This window comes from Ursus americanus, chromosome 1, assembly GCF_024610735.1.
Source record: "Ursus americanus isolate L20-20 chromosome 1, mUrsAme1.1.p, whole genome shotgun sequence".
Classification (NCBI taxonomy): domain Eukaryota; kingdom Metazoa; phylum Chordata; class Mammalia; order Carnivora; family Ursidae; genus Ursus; species Ursus americanus.
Window position 1 is genome coordinate 8,639,085 of NC_142127.1, and position 22,642 is coordinate 8,661,726.

Genomic DNA, 22,642 nt, shown 5'->3' on the forward strand with positions numbered 1-22,642 from the left:
CATTGAAAAGAAAGAATCCTTATGTTTCTAGCCAGACTGTAGCAGAATCAGACTTGGAACAATTTCGATCACTTCAAGGTGGATTATAAGCTGCTTGATGCTGCCATGTCATAAATATGCCCCATCCACCTTTGTAAAATCCTTGCCGTTTCTGGCCACCTTGTCTCCTAAATGGTATTGTTCTCCTTTCTTTCTGGTGCCTGTGTTTACTTTTGCTCTCTGTTTGCTTACATTTATAATCTTTGCTTCTTATGTTACATAGAACACAGGGGCAAAACCTAAAGTTCACCCTGATTCAGGCAGCCCGCCAAAAACTGGGGGCTTGGCATCTAGAGGGAAGTGAAGAACGCCTATCCGCCTTGCCAAAAAACGATGTCTGTCTTGGGAAACTTTCTGTAACCTGAGTAAGAGAGAGGGCCCCAAACTTACCATCTCAATGTGCATCTTCTGGCTTTTTATTTTCAGACATTTTCCAAAGACCTTTTCATGTTAGGTACATTTCATTAAATGCTTCATGCAGGGTGACATGGAGAATTCCTGGAGTTCTAGAAGAGGAAGTTCTCCTTGGGCTTGGGTTTCAGCTCAGCAGATGTGAAAGTCTGTGCACCCAGCAGCTGACTGTAGGGTAGCTCCCTTTCACCTGAATGACGAGAGCAGGGGAGAGGTGGGAGGGGAGGAAGGACAGCTTATGATGGGATGGAGTTCTCACTGTGAGCCTGCCAGTATCCTTCCTTGTCCCTTTTGTCCTCGCTGCATCCCGAGGGGCACGGGGGGCTTGTTTGCTCCCATCAGGACTGTTAAGTGGCACTGCTGACACTTGAATCCCAGGCTGTTTCCAGGCCTGTCTTTCCACCCACTGGGCTGCTGCCCAGCTCCCAGTGAGATCTGAAACATGGATTCCCGTCCATCCGTGTTTTCTACCTTGGCTGTGTCTGTGAAGTTATCCAGTATTTTCTGACCGTGCTATTTTTTTCCCCATATTTAAAAACGAAGAAAGTTTCTTCAGTCAGTACCAATCTTTCTGAGCAGTGTGTTAGGCTGCTTGCAAACACTATTTTCACACAGCAGAAAGGCATGGGTTTCAAAGTACGGTCTCCCTGTGGGACCAGCTTAGAAAAGAGATGGACCCCCCTCTTCCACTTTCCACCATCTGCTTAGCGGTACGTAACTCAGCCACGTGCCCAGTGTTGGGCTTTCCCAGGGGCACCGTGGACTTACAGCAACCCATGGGACATGCAGGAACTGAGGAGGAGGAAAAGCACTTGTTCTTAAGGTAATTCGTCACATGATGGACGTCTTCTAAGAAATACTCTGCCTCTCTTCAAACAGCCGATTACTAGAAAAAAACAACCTGAACTAAAGTCTCTTTTGCAAAGGACAGAGCTGTTGCCTTTCAAGCATGTCACCTGGAATGGGACCCTCTGGTCCTTCTACAGTTGATTTTGCCCAAGGCTCAAGTTGGTCATTTATAGATATCTTGCTTCCTCCTCACTTTCTGGGCTAGCTCCTCAGTTGGAACATGTAAATGCAAATCAGTGAGGCATGCCCCAGAGGTGACTTTGCCAGTCATGGGCATCTTTAAAAATTCATACACTGTGGGAGTACTCGCTTGACAAACTCACCGAGCACCTTATCACCTCGTGCATATTGGGCATCGTGCTGGGCACGGGGGCTAGAAGGAGGCTGAGATGGGAGCTCACCTTCAAGGGACTTTTAGTCTAGTGTCAGAGAGTACTTCAGCAAGAAGTTTGAGTGCGGCGATGACGGTGTGCACACGAGGCTTCCCAGAGCCGTACTGCGGCGAGTGGGTCCTGCAGGGTGACCCGGCCCAGCCAGGTGAAGAGCACGAGTGAGCGACAGTGAGGAAGAATGGAGGGGTTAGCCTGGGGCTCCGAGAAGCGGCCAGTGGGGAACGTGCAGGGCGTGCCCTCAGCTCGGTGTCACCTGGCACGGGGGGCAGGGAGGGCATAAACACCGCTAGACAGGCAGGCAGGAGCCAAGCCTTGCGGGCCTTCCATGCTATCTCAACAAACGTGGGCCTGGTTTCGGGTTGGCTTTTTAGAGAGATTCTTGGCAAGGGCAGACCCACTTGATGTGGGTGCTAGGCTGGGTCGGAGGGGTCCTCTGGCCAGAGCTCTGCTCTCTGGCGGTCCCAGAGCTCCCACGTGCTCCACTGTGCCCCCCAGTGGCCTCTTAGAGGCAGGCGTTTGTAGGTTCTCTCTCTCTCCAATATCCGTCACAGTTGATACCTTTTAAATCTCCATTTTAGAATTTTTAAAAATTGAGGCCTGAGTGTCAGATCAGTTGAGTGTCTTGCAAGAGGAGCGAACTCAGGTTTGTCGCCACACTGCTCTCAGAGGCTGAGAATGTGCCCCTGCAACTCTGGAGCTGCCCTTCTTGAGGTGAAAGGTTAAAGGTCCTGTGTGCCCACCAGGGCCACACAGCATTCTGCTTTCAGGGGACCTGCGTGGAAAGAGCTGCGCCTTGGCAGGAGATTGAGTTGGTGAGAAGAAAATCACAGTGGGCTTTCTTTAAATTGTCTCACATGTATGTAAAGTGGAGGGCGACGTCATCAGTGTGGCAGAGTCCGTGCTTGCTGACAGGGCAGTCTGCTCACTTGTATTGAGGTGCCTGGGAAGGCTGAGCAGGGTGGGCCGGCTCTGCGTGACCAGGGGTCCTTGAACTGGAGGCATCCCCACAGAACACCCGGGATGCGTTCGTAGACGTTCATTCTGCGTCCCACCCCTCACCGGCTTCCTTCCCTCTCATCCTGACCAACTGCGGGACACCGCACAGGCAGCAGCTCCCCACCGTCTGGCCCCTGCCTGCTCCTGTGGCACGGCCCACCGCTTCCCGGGGCTTTGCAGCCTCATGCTGCCCCTCTGCACAGACCTCCCCTAACTCCCCAGCCCAGCACCGTGATGGCCGGGCCTAGGTCCCAGCCAGCCTCCTCACACCTGTGGCCTGAGCTCTGAGCTCAGAACCTGACACACAGGAGTAAATGAACGTATACACAGAGCACAAAACAGAAGGCAGGGGGAGTGGTGGTATGAAAGAAACCATGCTCTTATGGGCTTATTAAGAATAAGAGTCTTTTAAAGTAAAATGATCTCTCTCCAGTGCTTTACACCCAAGCCTGACCTTTCACGTAAATAATAAGCATAGATAAATCGTGGCTGTTTTTGATACCTGTCTTCTCACACGTACACAGTATTCACCCTTGACTATGCTGCTTGGGGTCCCCGTTTTGACTCCTGAAAGGATTAATACATCATCCCAGTCTGTGCCCCCATAGTGTATGCGTTGTATTCACGAGCATGCTGGCCAGGTGATGGGGGCGTGAGCTTACTGAATGAGACACCTAGACTTTGGTCAGTGCTTTAAAGAGATAGCAGACCCTTCCAGGGAAAGTTCAAAAGGCCTTTAACAAGAAGGAAAGAGAACTTTGAGAATTCAAGAAAGTAGGGCGTCTTTAAATAGAAACCTCTCCTCAGGAAGACAGAATGAAATTCAGTCCATCTGGAAGTGTTGAACACCTGGTAAGTATCCAGTCTTACTGTGTACTTTGGGGTAAAAAGGAAATGCCCCAGCCCCTGTCTACTAGGCGTTTGCAGCCTGTTTGGGAAGAAGGGGACATATGAAAATGTCGGCAGGAATGCAAAGCAACTTACAACAGGTGCCAGCAATAGAGGAAAAACTCTAGGAGTTGAGGAAAAAGATCTTTCTGCTGGTCACAGAAGGCACATGGTCACCCACGTGTGTTTGAGGGACAGGGAGTTTTCTAGTTTAGCAGAGGAGAGCTTACGGAAACATAGGAGATCAGCAGAGATAACAGTAGTTGTTATGGCGATCATGATGATATCCTGTATTATAAATATAGAGGCACCAGGCTCAGCTAACACCCAGGGAGTGTGACTCCATGCCAGGGCTCAGATTCAGTTCTGGAAGATGACAGACCGCCAGCACCCCATCCTCCCTGTGCCCCGTGAACCAAGGGCTGAACTATTAACGTTCCCTGATCTCAAAAAGACACTTGAAGTAAATTTTTAATGAACACATTCTCCTTGCTAAAAACAGTACTGTGATGCTCATTGCAATTTTTCAGTATAAAAAATATGAAGAAGAGGGGCGCCTGGGTGGCACAGTGGTTAAGTGTCTGCCTTCGGCTCAGGGCGTGATCCCGGCGTTATGGGATCGAGCCCCACATCAGGCTCCTCCGCTATGAGCCTGCTTCTTCCTCTCCCACTCCCCCTGCTTGTGTTCCCTCTCTCGCTGGCTGTCTCTATGCTGTCGAATAAATAAATAAAATCTTAAAAAAAAAAAATATGAAGAAGAAAATAAAATGACCCATAATCTTAGCACCCCAAGATAGTGAGTGAACATTTCGTGCATTTCCTTCCAGGTGTTTCATAGTGTGGAACTTCCACTGCTAATGCAGCATGACCAGTCTTAGTACCGATTTTTAAATGGGATGAATTGAGCCCCCTTGTGGGGGATTTCCCTTTACTGTTCCAAGAGCAGAGCAGACACGTGAGCCCTGTTCACAGGGTAGCACAGCCCCGGCTGACACAAGGCTGGGCTGTCTCTTGTCCCGAAGCCATGACTGCAGCGCCCCGAGATCTGACCCTGCTCCTCCTAGAGAGAGGAGCCAGGGTTCTGGGGGGCAGTGCCTCAGTCAGGGCCCCACAGTGACCTCGTGCGGTCTGTGTGTCCTATCCTCCCTGGCTTGTGAGCACCGACGTCTTAGCCCACTCCTGCCCAGATCTAGAAGATGCCTTCAGATGGTCTGTCTGCTGTGCGTGTTGGTCAGTCTTTGCTTCAGTCATAAGAGCACTGGGGTGATTAAAGGCTGGAGCTGATAACCTTGGTCTTGTTGCTGAATTAAAGACAGAGCTGACTTATTACAAATAGCAGAATACACAAAGCAGAGAAGAATCTGGGTGGAATGACCAGTCCAGGGCAGGCAGTAGGAGAAAAGTATTAGATTTTCATTACATTTCATAAGAAAATGCATACGTGTTTACAGCCTGGTGTCTTTGTTGATCATTTATATATGTATCCCTGTGCTTTTAATAGGAGTCACTGTCGTCTACTGAATGTGTAGTACATTTTGATTCCACTTATCAAATGATATTTGTGAGGTATCCCCATCTTACAGATGAGGAGGTGGGCGTTTAGCCCTTGTGAATGGTGTGGCTGGGGTTTGCCACCTAAGTCCAGAGCCCGTGCTCTTTGTTCCTTGCTGGGTTTTGCATTTCGCTTCTACCTTTATTACAGAGGGCTTTTGCGGCCCTTCTGGTGGCCTCTCGTCCAATAGGACTAATACTTAGTGTATCCTAGCTCATCGTGACCTCTTCAGAGGTCAGAGGCTGCTCCTTTGGCCGTGACGTGGCCGTTTCATGCACTTCCTTCAGAGTGTAAGGTGAGGTGATACCAGCACAGATTCTTGGAAAGACAACTTTCCATAAGAATCTCCTCACAGGAAAACCCAGAGAGTTCTTTCTGAGCCTCCCCAGCTGCTTTGCAAGTAGGTGCTTCCATGGGATCCCAAGTATTGAAGCCGTTCTGATTTTTCTTCCAGGCTTCTCTCTCGTTGTTTTAATTACGGATGTCCCATAGGCTGCTAGAAAGCGTTTGTATTTATTTTTAAGTCCTGCTCTTCTAGGACAGAGACTCAAATTTTCCTGTCTGGGAGACTCTCCCAAGTGCTTATTAAAGCAGCTTGCTGGGGGACGCCTGGGTGGCTCAGTCAGTTAAGCATCTGACTCTTGGTTTTGGCTCAGGTCATGATCTCAGGGTGATGAGGTCAAGCCCTGTGTCAGGCTCCACGCTCAGCTGGGAGTCTGCTTGAGAGTCTCTCTCTCCCGCTGCCCCTCCCCACCCACTTGCACGTGCACTTGCTCTCTGTCTCTCAAATAAATTTTCTAAGATTTTTTAAAAATTTATTTATTTGACACAGAGAGCGTGCACAAGCAGGGGGAGGGGCAGAGGGACGTGGGGCTCAATCCCAGGACCCTGGGATCGTGACCTGAGCCGAAACCAAGAGTCGAACGCTTAATTGACCGAGCTGCCCAGGCACCTTATCAAATAAATAAATTAAAAAACAAAACAAAAAAGCCCCACCCCAAACAGCTTGCTGTGTTCCACCACCCACCCACTCCCTCCCCCAGTCTCTGATTGAGCCAGTCCGGGTTGGGGCCAGGGAAGTTGCATTTCTAGCACATTTTCAGGAATGCTGCTGCTGCAGGGGGAGACAACACTCGGAGAAACACTTCCAGGGTTTCTGGTGGAATCCCCATGCCTGCCTTCCCATGCCCCCCATCCCCTGTAAAATTACTCTCCAAACCACTTTGCTTTTATTTCCTTGTACAAAATTAGCCAGAGGCATCAGGTGAAGTCTGTGGTCTGGCTTCCGAAGTTAGGCAGCAGTGTGACTTGGTCTTTGGGAGCTCACTCATGTGGGAACGTGGTGTTTCAGGTAGTGAGAGCGGCCGAAGAGGCGGCGTCCACGCTGGCCAGCTCCATCCACCCAGAGCAGTGCATCAAAGTCCTGTGTCCCATCATCCAGACAGCTGACTACCCCATCAACCTCGCCGCCATCAAGATGCAGACCAAAGTTGTCGAGAGGATCGCCAAGGAGTCCTTGCTGCAGCTCCTCGCCGACATCATCCCGGGCTTGCTGCAGGTGGGCCCTCCCAGCGGCTGGCCGGCGCCTGTCTGCCCGGGGCTGTGAGGCCGGGAGCAGGCGCTGCCCAACCCGGGCATGTGGGAGCTTTGCTGTCCTCATTCACTCAAGGGGCAGGGAGGAGGAAAAGGCAGGCGCCGACCTGTGCTTTTAGGAACCTGTGCAGCTGTATGGCTTGGACACCCCACACCTTCTGTTTTCTAATGCACCCTCCCCTGAATGTAGCAGGAAGATCTTTCTGGCAGATTAGAACTGTGACTCCCAGAATGAGCTTTCTGTTTACTATAAATATATTTTGGTCATTTTTGTTGTTGTTTATTCCTTCAACAAACCCTTATTGCACATCTGTGGGCCCCAGCCCTGGGCAAGGTGGGCCATGAATCAGATACGGGTCCTTGCTCTCCTCTCCAGCAAACCCTTACTGAAGAAAGCCTTCTAAGCGTGAGGCATTGCCTTAGACTCTGGAAGAGAAAAGATGTTTTGCGGTGCTGCGGCACGATCCCAAGGGTGGTTCAGCGTGCCGTGGCACCCAGTACAGCCGTGCAGGCGGCTCTGGATGGGGGCACAGCAAGCAGAATTACTTTAGGTGCAAGTGGAGGCCGAGGGGTGATTTCCGGGCTTGGGTAGCGGAGAGAGAAGGGCTCACTGAAGGCCGGTTTAGGGTTGGACCCTGGAAGGAAAGAGTGATTTCAGTGGGGAAGGTAGAGAAAAATCAGCTTCACAATTTAATAAATACTGCTGCTTGCTGAGCACTCGGCTTAGGAATTTAAATACAGACTGAAGAATCCTTGGGGCTGCTTGGAGAGCAGCAGGTAGTCCTATTTGAATGTGGGGCAGGGACCAGGCTGACAGGTAGATCGAGGCCCGGTTGTGGAGGCTGCACCTCTCAGGCTGCGGGTCTGGACCTTCCCCAGCCATCTTTGGCTGGCACAAGGTTCTGCCCACAAGAGTGAGGGATGCACTTCTCATTTCTTAAAAAGCATTTTCACACAAGATTTGCTTTACCCCGGGGGGCACCTGGGTGGCTCAGGTGGTTAAGCATCTGCCTTCAGCTCAGGTCATGATCTCAGGGGTCCTGGGATCGAGCCCCTTGGCTCAGGGCTTCCCTGCTCATCAGGAAGCCTGCTTCTCCTTCTCCCTCTCGCCCCCTCACTCGTGCTTGCACACTCTCTTTCTCTTTTTCAAATAAATGAATACGATTTAAAAAAAGATTTGCTTTACCATTGGGAGAAACGTGAAAGAATCTAGCAGTTTTCCACCCGTAGTTCCTCTCCCGTTCTCTGTGGTGCGTGTCTGTGTTGGGTGGCGCTGCTGCGACGGCTGTGGTAAAGGAGCACCCCGTGCACGGGCAGACCCCTGTGCCACTGGCCAGCCTCCTGCTTCCAACCCCAGGATCCAGCTCGTTCTCGACACTGTCAAGTTTTGACCTCTCTGGGTTCAGTGGCAGATCTCAGGTGTGCCGTGGTGGTTGGTGACAAGTCCACGGGTGAACTGTGAGGGCATTTGTGGAAATGTGGGTGACACATGGACTGTGAAGCAGGTCTTTGATCTCATTTCCTTTTTGTGTCCCCTCTGACTTTGTAGGGTTATGACAACACCGAAAGCAGTGTGCGTAAGGCCAGCGTGTTTTGCTTAGTGGCAATTTATTCCGTAATTGGAGAAGAGCTGAAACCTCACCTCGCACAGCTCACGGGGAGCAAGGTATGTATAGTGTTACATGGGCCCATAGCACCTGGGCTCTGCCAGCCATCATAAATCTGCTTGGCCACGGTTCTGGCCTCCAGACAGCCAGGGTCCCTCGTGGGCATCCACGGTCACGATAGCAGGTTCTTGCCTGGTGCTTGCCGAGTCCCGGATGCCGTTGTCTGCACTCCGCGTGTGTTGATACATTCGTTCATAATAACATCCTTGTGGGACAAGGACAGTTATCCTGCATTTAACTGCCCAAGGGCACACACAGCTCAGCTTTTCCCTCACTTTGCTACCTCTCATGTTCCTTTCAGAGTTTTCTAGAATCGGGGGCCGAATGTGGAACAAAAGGCCTATTAGGCTCATTGCAGCTGAGAGTGGCTGGAGTGCTTACTGGTTTAAAAATAAACTTAAAATCTGAAGAGCCTGCCAGGTGAGAGCAGGTGGATGTCCCAAGCTCTGGCAGGAGAGGCAAGGGTGGGAGTGGCAGCTTGTACTCCTGGGCCTTGCAGGCCTCCGGCCTGGTGGTGAGGCTACTGCAGGGACTGCCCGTGGGGGAAGCACGTCAACATGGAATTCAAAACACCCTGGCAGTATTCTGGATGAAAAACTGTGGAGCTAGAGGTGCCTCATGTGCTCCTTATGAAAGAAGGAATCAGCAAGTAATGCCCCGTTTCTTTCCAAATAAAGCTATTCCTCTGACATTGCTGGTGAGCGTCACAACCAGAGCCTTGCTTCCCCAGAGTTCTAGCAAAGCCAGCTTGCCTGCCTCTGTCCAAGCAGGACTTGCCCCTCAGCACCATTGACACTTGGGGCCACTTTGTTGTCGGGGTTGTACTGGGCATTGTAGGAAGGTCAGCAGCATTCCTGACTGCCGTCTGTACCTTCCAGTAGCACTGCCACCACCGGGTGTGGTAATCCCCGTCAAGCCAGATGGCCAGATTGCCCCTGGGGGGCAGGTACCCCCTGCTTGAGAAGCACTGATCCAGGAGGAGATACTTGACTCCTCTTGCAGACAGAAATAAGCAGCTAGGTCAGAATGTGTGAGTGAGGCGGGTGTAGATAAATGACTTGGGGGCTCTTTGGCCTGATTCCATTTTCCACTTCCTCCTTTCCTTTTCTCCCACAAAAAGGTTCCTCACTGATCCCTGCCCTCGCCACGGCCCGAAAAACACTGAGCCAAGAGTCACCAGCAGTGAGGACTAGAAGACAGTATTCACAAAGGGAATTCAACTTTTAAAATTCATCCCCAAATAGTATTAGACCCTGGTTTTGTCTGGCAGTTTTCATTTTCCTCAGTCAGGCAACTGTCCCATCGTCTCGTGTGATCCCTCTACTAATGGACTGAGAAGATAAAGGTGTTTTCTCATCCCTGTCTGGCCGCTGACCTGCTGCTGCTCCTTCCGGTGGTGGCCTTGGTCCAGTTACAGCTTGAGTCTGCTTGGGGCTGAGAGAGGCTGAGAGAGGCCGGCCCGCACACCGTTCTCCTTCAGTAGCCCGATTCAACCTCTCCCAGTCGTTAGATGTGATAACTCCGGTCTGTTAATATGAACTGTGTAGACTCATAGATACATCTCCACCACCAAAAGTCAGTAGCTGACAGGGTGCTAAGTCTGTTCGAGTAGAAATAAAAAGAATTCCTCTTTCTCTGTTGAGAAAGGCCCAGTGCAAGGACACGGAAGGAATGCGTGTGGGGCATTTTGAGAGTGTCCCATCGCTGTGGCAACACCACCATCTTTGGGGTCAGACAACCTGCCCTCTGGTCTCTGTCCCCCACTTCCTAGCTAGCTGTGTGACCTTGAACAAGCTTTCTTTTTCTGATTTTTTTTTAAATTATGGCAAAATACACATAACATACAATTTGTTATCTTAACCATTTTTGAGTGTACAGTTTACCGTTAATAAGTACATTGTGACCATCACCTCCAGAACTTTTTCATCTTGTAAAACCAAAACCCTGTACCCATTAAGTAATAATTCATCATTCCCTCTTCCTGGCCCCTGGTCACCACCATTCTATTTCAGTCTCTCTGAATTTGACTGCTCAGGTGCCTCATAAAAGTGGAATCATTTGTCTTTCTGCGACTGGCTTATTTCACTTAGAGTAACGTCCTTGAGGTTCATTCTTGTGGTAGCATGTGCCAGAACGCCCTTCCCTTTTGAGGCTGAATAATAATCCATTATATGTACATATATCAGCTTGCTTATCCATTTTTCGGTAATGGACACTGGTTCTTTCCACCTGTGGCTGTTGGGAGTAGTGCTGCTATGAATATGTGTGTACAAATACATCTTCGAGACCTGACTTTCAGTTCTTCTGGGTTATCTATGCAGGACTAGAATTGCTGAATCCAATAATAACATTTCCACAGTGGCTGTGCCCTTTTACAGTCCCAAGAACAGCACCCAAGGGCTCCAGTTCCTCCACATACTCAACCAGCATTTGTTCTTCTCTTCTTGGTGGTAGCCGTCCCAGTGGCTGGTGGCTGTATGTTCGTTGGCTGCTTGTATCTTTGGAGAAATATCTACTCAAGTCCTTTGTCTGTTTTGAATTGGGTGGTTTTTTTTTTTTTAATTGTTGAGTTTTAGAAGTTCTCTGTATATTTTGGATATTAATCCCTGTGTTTTGATGCATAAAATTCTTAAATTTTCTTGAAGTCCAATTTATCTGTTATTTTGTTGCCAGTGATCTTGGTGACATATGCAAGAAATCAGTGCCAAATCCAGTGTTGAGAAGCTTTTGCCCTATGTTTTCTTCTACGAGTTTTATAATTTAACTCATACCTTCAGGTCTCTGGTCCATTTTGAAGTAATTTTTGTATCGGATTAGGTAATGGTCCAATCTCATTCCTTTGCATGTGGATATCCAGTTTTTCACGGCACCAGTTGAAAAGACTACCCTTTCTCCATTCATTAACTGACGATTTTATAACCTGCTACTTTCCTAAATGTATTAGTCTTAACAGGGTTTTTGGGGGGAATCATTAGGATTTTCTACATATAAGATCTTTCATCATCTGTGAATAGAGACTATTTTACTTCTTTCCAGTGTGGAGGCCTTTTACTTTTTTTCTTGTCTAATTGCTCTGACTGGAACTTCTAGTACCAAATTGAATAGAAGTGGGGAATGTCAGCATCCTTGCCTTGTTCCTGATCTTCGAAGAAACACTTTCAGTCTTTTACCATTGAGCATAATGTTCACCATAGGCTTCCCATATATAGATTTTGATATGTCGAGGCAGTTTCCTTTTATTCCTAGTTTGTTGAGTAATTTTATAATCAAAGGGTGTTGAATTTTGTCTATCATCAGTTGAAATGCTCATGTGTTTTTTTCCTCCCTTCCTTCTTTAATGTGGCGTATTATATTGATTCAGTTTTCATACGTTGAGCTATCAATGAATTTTAGGAAGAAATCCCACTTGGCCATGGGGTATACTCTTTTTAATATGCTGTTGAATTCAGTTTGCTAGGTTCTTCTTGAGGATTTTTACATCAGTGTTCATAAGAGACATTGACTCACAGTTTTCTGTTCTTGTCTTCGTCTGGCTCTGGTATTGGGACTGTGCTGACCTTACAGCATGAGTTTGGAAGTGCTCCTTAATCTTCGATTTCGTGGAAGAGTTTGAAGAGGGTTGGTGTTAGTTTGCTCAGTGTTTGATAGAATTTGCTAATGAAGCCATCTGGTCCAGGGCTTTTCTTTGTAAGAAGTTTTTTGTTATTGTGTTTTTGCTTTTGTTTTACTGTTCTGGTCAATGAAAGGAAAACTTTATTGAGGTCCCAGGGCCTCAGGGCTCTGGCAGGAGGTGGCCCTGCGGGCAAAAGAAGAGCCGGTGGGTGGGGGGGTCTTATTTGATCTTCTTGGGGCACAGGCTGTTGGTGTGGCGACTTCCCGAGGCAGGTGACTGTGGGCGTGCAGCCAAGCGGAACGCTTGCAGCAGATCATCTTGTCACAGCTGTATTTCTGGGCCAGCTGGCGGAGGGAAGGCTCGATGGTGCCACCCTGCAGGAGAAGCTCCAAGTACAGGGTGGCCTCTTTCTGAATATGGTAGTCTGAGAGAATGCGGCCCTCCTCCAGCTGTTTACCCGCAAAAATGAGATGCTGCGGGTCGGGCGGGATGCCCTCCTTGTTGTGGATTTTGGCTTTAATTTTGTCAGTGGCGTCACTGGACTCAACCTCGAGAATGACGGTCTTGCCATCAGGGTCTTCACAGAGATCTGCATCTCTGTGTCTGCCACACGGGGCCGCTGCCACCTGTGAGAAGATTTTTTGATTACTGATTCAATCACCTTACTAATTATAGGTCTGTTCACATTTTCTCTTTCTTCATGATTCAGTTTTGGTAGGTTTGATCTTTCTAGGAATGTGTCTGTTTCATCTGGGTTATCTGATTTGTTGGTGTGCATTTATTCATAGTGTTCTCTTATAATCTTTCTTTTTTTTTTTAAGTTTTCATTTATTTGAGAGAGAGAGAGCATGAGCAGGGTGAGGGACAAAGGGAGAAGCAGACTCCCCGAGGAGCAGGGAGCCTGACGTGGGGCTGGATCCCAGGACCCCGGGATCATGACCCTGAGCCGAAGGCAGACGCTTAACTGGCTAAGCCACCCAGGCGCCCCTAATCTTTTTTATTTCTGTAGAATTAGTAGTAATGTCCCACATTCGTTTCTGATTTTAGTAATTTGAGTCTTCTTTTTTCTTAACAGCTAAAGATGTGTTGATTTTGTTTATCTTTTCCAAGAACCAACTTTTGGTTTCATTGGTTTTCTTGGTTGTTTTTCTATTTCTTTTATGTCTGTCCTAATCTTTATTATTTCCTTCCTTCTGGGTTCAATTTATTCTTCTCTGTCTACTTCCTTAAGATGTAAGTTAGGTGACCGCTGCGGGCGCTCCTGTGTTAGCCTAAGCATTGCGGCCGCACGTTATCTTCTTTGCGCTGTGCCTGCTGCAGCCTGGAATTTTGGGTACGTTCTGTTTTCGTTTTCATTTGTCTCAAGATCTCTTCTAATTTTCCTTGTGATTTCTTCTTTGACCCATTACCAGGATGCTGTTCAGTTTCCACAAATTCGTGAATTTTTCAGTTTTCTTTCCGTTACTGGCTTTCCACTTCATCCAGTTGTGGTCCGAGAAGACGCTTTGTGTGGGATCTGTCTTTGTAAATCTATTGAGACTTCATTTGTGGCCTCACAGACGGCTGTGCTGGAACTTGAACTGTGCGCTTGAGAAGAATGTGTGTTCTGTTGCTGGGTAGAGTATTCTGCACGTGTCCATTGTGGTGTGCAAGTCTTTGCTTTCCCTGCCTTCTTTCTGGTTGCTCTCTCCATTCTTAAGGGGAGTCTTGAAGTTTCCAACTGTTACTGTAAAACGGTTTCTCCCTTCAATTCTCCTTATATTCTGCTGGCCTGGTACTAGATACTGAAATGTCTGTACTTGGTGTATCTTCTTGGTATATTGAACTCTTATGAACATATAAGGACTTTCTTGGTTCCTTATAAACTTTTTTGGTTTAAAGTCTATTTTGCCCAATGTCATGAGCACAGCCACCCCTGCACTCTCGAGTACAGTTCGGATGGGGTGTCTCTTCCAGCCTTTCACCTTCAGCCTCATTGTGTCTTCCCTAAAGCGAGTCTCTTGTAGACGGCATAGAGCGGGACCGTGTTTTCCTCACCCATCCTGCCCATGTATCTTTTGACTGGAGAGCCTCACCATAGCCATTGGAAGTAACTACTGGGGAGGAGAGACTTCGGTTGTTTGGGTATATGTTTTCTATATGCTGTAGAGCTGTCTCTGTCCCTCATTTTTCTGCATTACTGTTTTCTTTTGTATTTGATTTGTGTACTGAAACGTTTCTGTTCTCATTTCTTTCTGTGTGTATTCTGTAGCTATTTTCTCAGTTGCTGTGGGGATTACATCTCATGTCTTAAGGTTATAATAGTCTATAATTTGAATTTGTCCCAGCTTATGGAGCACATGGACCCCAGCCTTTTCATCTGTAAGACGGGAGAACCTGTGCTACCTCCCTCAAAGGGTCTTTGTGAGGCTCAGCTCCTCGTGAACTGTTAAACACATACACGTCATTAACTCTCTAACCATCTTTTTCATTACTTGCACTTATGTTCTGGACTTCGCTAGCGGGTACTTCATTGGTTTTCTTTTCAATTAACATATAGTATGTTATTAGTTTCAGAGGTAGAGGTCAGCGATTCCATCAGTCTTATATAACATTCAGTGCTCATTACATCACGTGCCCTTCTTAATGCCCATCACCCAATTACCCGTCCCCCCACCCTCTCCCCTCCAGCAACCCTGTTTGTTTCCTATGATTAAGAGTCTCTTATGGTTTGTCTCCCTCTCTCATTTCGTCTTGTTTTATTTTTCCCTCCCTTTCCCTATGATCCTCTGTTTTGTTTCTTAAATTCTACATATGAGTGAGATCATGTGACAATTGTCTTTCTCTGATTGACTTATTTCGCTTAGCATAATAACTTCTAGTTCCATCCACATCGTTGCAAATGGCAAGATTTCATTTTTTTTGATGGCTGTATTGTATTCCATTGTATATATAACTACCGCATCTTCTTTATCCATTCATCTAGTCAATGGTTTTGACTGCAAATGGGTACAACAGTGTTTAGCAACTCCTTTTTACCCAGCCTTTCACAGAAATAGAACTGTCCTGTCTCCTAGAACATTTTATTCTTCTTTAAAAAGTCTTTGATTCAACAAGTATGGGTTAGGAAGCTGCTCTCTTTACTATACCACTAACGTATGTGGGAAAAGCAAAACCTCATCCTGCCCTGGGGTAGCATAAAATGTACCTGGGGACAGGACTGACACAAAGAGGCCTTCAGGAGTGACCAGCATGTGGCTGACCCAGTGACTGGGTTGCAGGCCCGCTGGAGCAGGAGGAAAGGCGGAGGCCTCCTGGAGGAGGCGGGACTGAACTGGGGGGCTTGGCAGCACAGGGCTGAGCTGCAGAGGGAGGGAAGCAGGAGCAAACTGCCGGAGGGGACAGCAAGAACAGCTCGGGTAGGAACAGGAGAGGGGTGTCCGGAGGACATGTTTTCTGAATAAGGAGCTACTGGAGGCACGTGGAAGTGTTCTCATTGTTCTTCATTTTGCAGGAGGGGAAGTTGAGGTTCAGAAAATGTTTTGTCCGAAGTCACACAACTAGTTAATGGTGAAGTTGGTTCTAGAACTGTGTTAGATCTCTTTTTTTTTTTTTTTAAATAATGATTTTTTATTATATTATGTTAGTCACCATACAGTACATCCCCGGTTTTCGATGTAAGGCTCGATGATTCATTAGTTGTGTATAACACCCAGTGCACCATGCAATATGTGCCTTCCTTACTACCCATCACCGGTCTATCCCATTCCCCCACCCTCCTCCCCTCTGTAGCCCTCAGTTTGTTTCTCATAGTCCATAGTCTCTCATGTTTCATTCCCCCTTCTGATTACCCCCCTTTCTTTATCCCTTTCTTCCCCTACCGATCATCCTAGCTCTTATGTTCCATAGATGAGAGAAATCATATGATAGTTGTCTTTCTCTGCTTGACTTATTTCACTAAGCATTATCTCCTCCAGTGCCGTCCATGTTGTAGCAAATGTTGAGAACTCATTCTTTCTGATTGCTGAGTAATATTCCATTGTATATATGGACCACAACTTCTTAATCCAGTCATCTGTTGCAGGGCATCTCGGCTCCTTCCACAATTTAGCTATTGTGGACATTGCTGCTATGAACATTGGGGTGCATATGGCCCTTCTCTTCACTACGTCTGTATCTTTGGGGTAAACACCCAGTAGTGCAATGGCTGGATCATAGGGTAGCTCAATTTTTAACTTTTTAAGGGACCTCCACACGGTTTTCCAGAGTGGCTGTACCAACTTGCATTCCCACCAACAATGTAGGAGGGATCCCCTTTCTCCACATCCTCTCCAACAATTGTTGTTTCTTGCCTTGTCTATTTTTGCCATTCTAACTGGCGTAAGGTGGTATCTCAGTGTGGTTTTGATTTGAATTTCCTTGATGGCTAATGATTTTGAACATTTTTTCATGTGTCTGTTAGCCATTTGTATGTCTTCATTGGAAAAGTGTCTGTTCATATCTTCTGCCCATTTTTTGATTTGTTTATTTGTTTCTTGTGTATTGAGTTTGAGAAGTTCTTTGTCGATCTTGGATACCAGTCCTTTATCTGTAGTGTCATTTGCAAATATCTTCTCCCATTCCGTGGGCTGCCTCTTAGTTTTTCTGACTGTTTCCCTTGGCTGTGCAGAAACTTTTAATCTTGATGAAGTCCCATAAATTCATTTTGTCTTTTGTTTCTCTTGCCTTTGGGGATGTATCATGAAAAAGGTTGCTTTGGCCGATGTCGTAGAGGTTACTGCCTATGTTCTCCTCTAGAATTTTGATGGGATTCCTGTCTCACATCGAGGTCTTTCATCCATTTGGAGTTTATTTTTGTGTATGGTGTGAGATAGTGGTCAAGTTTCATTCTTTTGCATGTAGCTGTCCAATTTTCCCAGCACCATTTATTGAAGAGACTGTCTTTTTCCCACCGGATGTTTTTTCCTGCTTTATCAAATATTAGTTGCCCAAAGAGCTGAGGGTCCATTTTTGGGCTCTCTATTCTGTTCCATTGGTCTATGTGTCTGTTTTTGTGCCAGTACCATGCTGTCTTTGTGATCACAGCTTTGTAGTACAGCTCGAAATCCGGCATTGTGATGCCCCCAGCTTTGTTTTTCCTTTTCAACAGTTCCTTGGAGATTCGGGGTCTTTTCTGGTTCCATACAAATTTAAGGACTATTTGTTCCAGTAGAACTGTGTTAGATCTCTTGAACCTCAGGCTGGCACTTTGATGGATAGGGTTTCCCTCGAACCTGGTCAGCCCTGGATATAGCACTCTGAACCTCAGAACATCAGACCCCCCATGTAAAATGACGGTACTGCCCTCATGGGGCGCCTGGATGGCTCAGTCCATTGAGTGTCTGACGTTTGGTTTCAGCTCAGGTCATGATCTCAGGGTTGCAGGATTGAGCCCCACATTGGGCTCTGCACCCAGCAGGGAGTCTGCTTGAGATTCTCTCTCCCCCTCTGCTCCACTTGCGCACATTCTCTCTCTCTCCAAATAAATAAATAAAATCTTTAAATAAAATAAAAGGCTTAAGATTTTAAAGGGGAAGGAAAAGCACCTGCGCTGTACTCACTCAGTTAAAAAGGCTAAGGCCGCACTACAGGTGCTGGCGTGGGGAGACCCCAGCGCTGGACTGTGGAATAAGCAGCAGGCCTCAGACTGCTTACTCCCTTTGTGCAGAAGCACGCAGCACAGCCGTCCATTCCTTCTCTGCACGTACCTTTGAGTGATAGGTCAGGGACTTCGCCTCTCCTGGGAGCTCCGTACACTTGCTGTTCTGGTTCCCGCTTGTCACTGGGGGGTCTGCTTTCTCATGCACCACACGCTGAGCCTCTCTTCTTGGGTCCCCCTGGAGACCAGCCTCGTGACCTGCTTAGAGCAAGGCCGGTAAAGAGCTGTGGGTAGGAAATATTTCATAATTCCCTCAGTCTTATAAGGTGTGTGTTACGTGCATATTTATGGGCATTCCGTTTCCACAAATACTTGTTCTTTTTGTTCTTAATATGACCAAGCCAGGTGTCAACATAACATACTAACTTAGTAGCATTCAAGAAGCATTTAAGAACCTACCATGTTACGCGCTGTTTTACATATTCGGAGGGTCTTAGGGGGCTTACGTTAAAAGCAGATAAGATCTCGGTTATGAAAGCCCCTTGCATGGGGAAGCCCCGTGAACTGCAGCACGGGGCGGCACGCGCAGAGGCGCAGTGAAGCACCCATGCCCCGGGACTGAAAGAAAGGAATGGCTGCATCCCGATGAGCAGATGAGGGTCGCCTTTGTGCACGCGGCCTTTCCGATCGGTCTCTGATGTCACAGCACTGCAGTAGTCTTGAGGGGGCCAAAGTAGGGGTGGAGAGAGGAGGTGTGCTGTGTGGAAGGAGCAGCTTCGACAAAGGAGTGAAGGTCAGAAGACTTAACGCGTAGCCTTGCTGAGCCTACCCCGTCCCTGTGGAGCATGAGCCCACACCCTGCTTTCCGCGCCAGCTGCGTGGAGCCGTTGGCGACAGTCACCCCGGCACGTGTGCCTCTGCCCTTCACGAACCTGCTTCCCCGGAGCCCTTGTGGCCCACCTGGTTAGAGTAACACTTTTCATTCTGTTCCTGAGACCCCCCTGCACTCTCTCTCCCCTAGACCCCGACCTCCTCCCCTTGCTGTGGCCCTCACCCCTGCCAGATGTGTGCTGCCCTCAGTAAATGCTTGGATGATGACTTTCTCAGCTAAGGAACATGCTGTTTTCTTTTCCTTTTTTTTTTTTTTTTAAAGATTTTATTTATTTATTTTTGAGAGAGAGAGCACGAGCATGCATGGGGGGAGGGGTAGAGAGAGAAGCAGACTCCCCACTGAACAGGGAGCCCAATGCAGGACTCGATCTCAGGACCCTGGGATCATGACCCGAGCTGAAGGCAGTTAACCGACTGAGCCGTCCAGGCACCCAGAACATGTTGTTTTGTTATTGTCACCTGGTTTTTTTTCCTTGTCTGTCTGATTGCTTTTCTCCCGCTAATGCGTTTGTGTCTTCTCTTTGCAGATGAAGCTACTAAACTTATATATAAAGAGGGCCCAGACCACGAACAGCAACAGCAGCAGCTCCTCCGACGTGTCCACACACAGCTAATGGCAGCGCCAGAGTCTCTTTGTGTAGCCCTAGAAGCAATCGGTGGTGCCTCTCAGAGACCTTCCCCCATCCTCCCCCTCATCGGCTGCCCAGTCAGTACCAGGAGGCCCGCAAATATTTATTACAATCAGTATTTTGGTCCCTTCCAGCTTTTGTGTAGAATCTTACTGGTATTGAATGTAAAGGAAGCAAGGCCTGTATTGCAGTCTTCGTACGAAACAAATGGAATAAGAAAAGAGCCATACTTAAACACGTCTTGTACAGCCTGCTGAGATCATAAAACCATGTGTGTGGGGTGCAGTTTCAGAACATCAGAGCTCTCTAGCCAGCGCTTGGTAGAAAGGAGCATTTTCTCGTAGTTAATAACATTTGAGGAGGGTGTGTTAATTTGTGCTGCTCTCTCATCTTTGCTGGCTTCCTTCTGGATATGGCCTGTGATGCCAGGAAAGGGCGGTATGTCTTTCAGTTGTATTGTGAGACCCACTAAGAATGTGAGTCAAGTCTTGGCAAGAAACAGAAGCCTGAAGATGGTCTTGTAACAACCACGTGGGATTTTGCTTGTACACGATCTGGACTGGGAGCCCCTTCGAGGACTGGCTCCCCGTCCCCTCTGAACACTCCACTCGCGCTCTCCCCGTCCGGAGCTTCCAGTTGAAAGAATTCTTTCTTCCATTTAAATCCAAACACAAAAGTCAAGGTAAATCTGTAGCAGCCGTTCGTGGGTGCCTAACGTGGCATTTCATGCAGCATGGAAGATAGGAGAAGGTGCGTGTATGTGTGTGTGTTCCACTACTCAGCTCTTGGGGAAACACTGTGTTAACGGGGCTCTGCAGTGACCCTGGTGCTCGGTAGTTGGGATTTTCGGGTTTAGCGCCATCTCGTTTCCTCCCCCGCAGCCTGTGCCTACACTGTTCAGTTTTGGAGTGTTCTCGGTCAGTCTGGCCAACGGCAACTCTGCCATCCCAGTTTTGACTTCTCAGTTTAATTTGGGTGTAAGATCAAAGAAGAGTACAGAGAGGCCAAGTATCAGAATCTTCTCTTTTTTTTTTTAATTTTATGGACAAAAGTATTTCCTTGCTCATCTATTGAAATAGTCCTTGTTTAAGAAAGCAGTAATTTAGCGGCTGGCAAATTGCAGAAAAACAGGATTTGAAACCCGGTTTTAAAGTCTGTTTCCTTCAGTGAGAAATTATCAGAGAAACTACGCTTCTTAAAAATTTTTCTTAAGGGTTTGATTGCTCCAGTAAAAAAGAACTATAGATTTGGAATCTGGTTAAATACATTTTGAGTAAAATTCTTAAAGCCAAATGGAAATCCTTGATGCCATCATGAAGACTTCTGTCCCCTGTCCAAATGGGACTGCTTGTTCCCTCTGAAAAATGCCTGCTCTGGTGGTATTTTTTAATGAGGTGTCCGCTGTTCCGATGCAGAGTCCCCTACAGCGGCAGCACTCAGAGCAGAGACTGAGGGGTCAGCGCGGACATCCATGCCCCCCTCTGCTCTGGCCGTCCAGCCTCGTGGGGGAGCTGCGACACTGTGGCACACAAGCTCCGTTTCATTCAGAGTTTACTCTCCATACTCCATCTGGAGCTAGGCACTGAGAATGATGGTCCAGGAACAGTGAAGCCAGTGTGCCTTCACTGAGAGAGAAGGAGAGAGAGAGAGAGTGAGTGAGAGAGTGTGTTTGTGTGTGTGTGTGTAGGGGTATCTCACACATGGGGGGGAAGTACCCCACCGCTGCTGTTGAAGGAACTTCAGGAGTGCATTTTAAGTGGTTGAATATTATTGACTTATTTTTGGCTCAGAGCATAGCAGGACCAGGCCTTACTTTCATTGATAAATACCGTTTGTTAATATTTCACTAATGGGATTTCCTTTTTACACTCGACAAGTGAGTCAGGGCACCTTTTGATTACTCCCCTGTTGTAGACACGTGCGCTCTGGCTAGGTTATTTATGAGTTCTTTTACACCTGATGTGTTTGGAAGGACCTTCCTCCTTGAACTGACTCCCTGGTCTCCTGGTCCCGCCACCTGCAGTTGGGAAGAATCTCGAACATTGCCGAACGTCCTCAGTACTCACAAAGGGCTAGCCTTGAATGTCACTTCCCCAACCTTCAATCTCCCGACCTAGAGAGAGATACAATCACTTACAGGTCTCTTGGCCTCAATCAGAACTGCTGCCCTAGTCGTCGGGGAGACTCGCATGCCGCCACCACCTCACGGGGAGGGAGCCGCGCCTGCCACCGCCCTCCCGAATCCCGGCCAGCAGCCGCTGCCTCGCCGCCTCCGCCTCCTCCCTGCAGGCCTCCTGTTCGGCCAGACACCACAAAGAGCAGAGCACCCAAAACTGCAAAACTGTGTTTGCCTCCCCTGTTCACCCGACCGTCCAGGACCCCGAGGAACCCTCCCGAGCCTCCCTCCGGCTGGGGCGGCTTGCCTCCCGGCTCCTGTTTCCGAGGGCGCGGCCGCGGGCTGAGGCGGAGGGCGGCTCGCAGCTTCCTTCAGGTGCGCTGTGTGCGCTTGGCCGCCGTGTGCGCTTGGCCGGACCACGGACAGCCCGGGACTGCCTCTCTGGCTCCCCGCCGGCTTCCCCCTGTGCAGGCGCTGCAGCCCATTCCGGTCTCATGAGTCTTTTTCTCTCCCTGCCGCCCTTTATTTATCAAGCCTAATACTACACGTTAACAGCAAATAAGAACTTTGTAGAATCCACCGGGACTTTGCTAACAATGATGTTTGGAAATGAAAAAAAGAAACGCTCTGAAAACTATCAGCCACCAAAATAGTTTTGTCGGCACTGTGTTCACACGCATGGTCCCCACACCCCCAGGTTGGGTTTTTTGGGTTTTGTTTTTGTTTTTTGGGGGCTTTTCATGTTACATCCATATCTGTATTTATATCTTATTTGTTTCACTTTCAAGTGTATCATGGCAAATGTACAGATTTTTTTTGTTAATAATGTGCTAGGATTTGCTAAAAAAGAAAACGAAAAAAAAAAAACCCTTTTGAGTTTGCCCTAGAATAAATGAGACTTAATTCAGTTTCCTGCATTAGAGCAGTCTTTCCTCCGGGGACCCTGTAGATAGCTTTCTCCTCGATGTCAGCAAGTCACTCTAGGGGGAGTGTCGCACTGCCCTGGGTGCTCTCCGGAGCTGCCCCCTTGCAGCGTGCAGTGGGAGAGTTGGGCATCAAGACCCAGGTGGGCTGTCTGAGCCAAGAGAGGTTAGCTTCCAGGAATTCAGCTTGGGCTGCTGCTGGGAGCAGGCTGGAGTTCGGGGAGGGCTTGGGGGGGGGCACCTGGCAGCCCAACCGAGCATGGACTTAGGAGGAATACATGCAGGACTGACCAAGGGCACCAATCCACTTTTTTAAAAGCTTTTACTAAAAAAAGATTGGGAGCTTTCCATTGTTTACCGTGAGGCACCTCAAGTACCACCACCCCACGACTCTGAGCCCCCTTTCCCAGTGGCCCAGCACCTCCTTCCCCTGTTTGACCGGAGACAGCAGCGTGATAGGATTACA

The 22,642-nt window shown here is 48.1% G+C and overlaps 1 protein-coding gene across 24 annotated transcripts in view; it reads left to right on the forward strand.

The window, feature by feature from the left end:
- CLASP1 (cytoplasmic linker associated protein 1) overlaps positions 1-22,161 on the forward strand; it is a 267,594-nt gene extending 245,433 nt beyond the window's left edge. For all 24 annotated transcript variants that reach the window (XM_087854114.1, XM_087854590.1, XM_087854040.1 and 21 more), the window contains 3 exons: positions 6,479-6,685; positions 8,270-8,386; positions 19,036-22,161. In XM_087854114.1, the coding sequence (XP_087710240.1) occupies positions 6,479-6,685; positions 8,270-8,386; positions 19,036-19,122 (411 nt within the window). In that variant the 3' untranslated portion in view covers positions 19,123-22,161. The remainder of the gene's footprint in view (positions 1-6,478; positions 6,686-8,269; positions 8,387-19,035) is intronic.
- Positions 22,162-22,642: the final 481 nt, after the last annotated feature.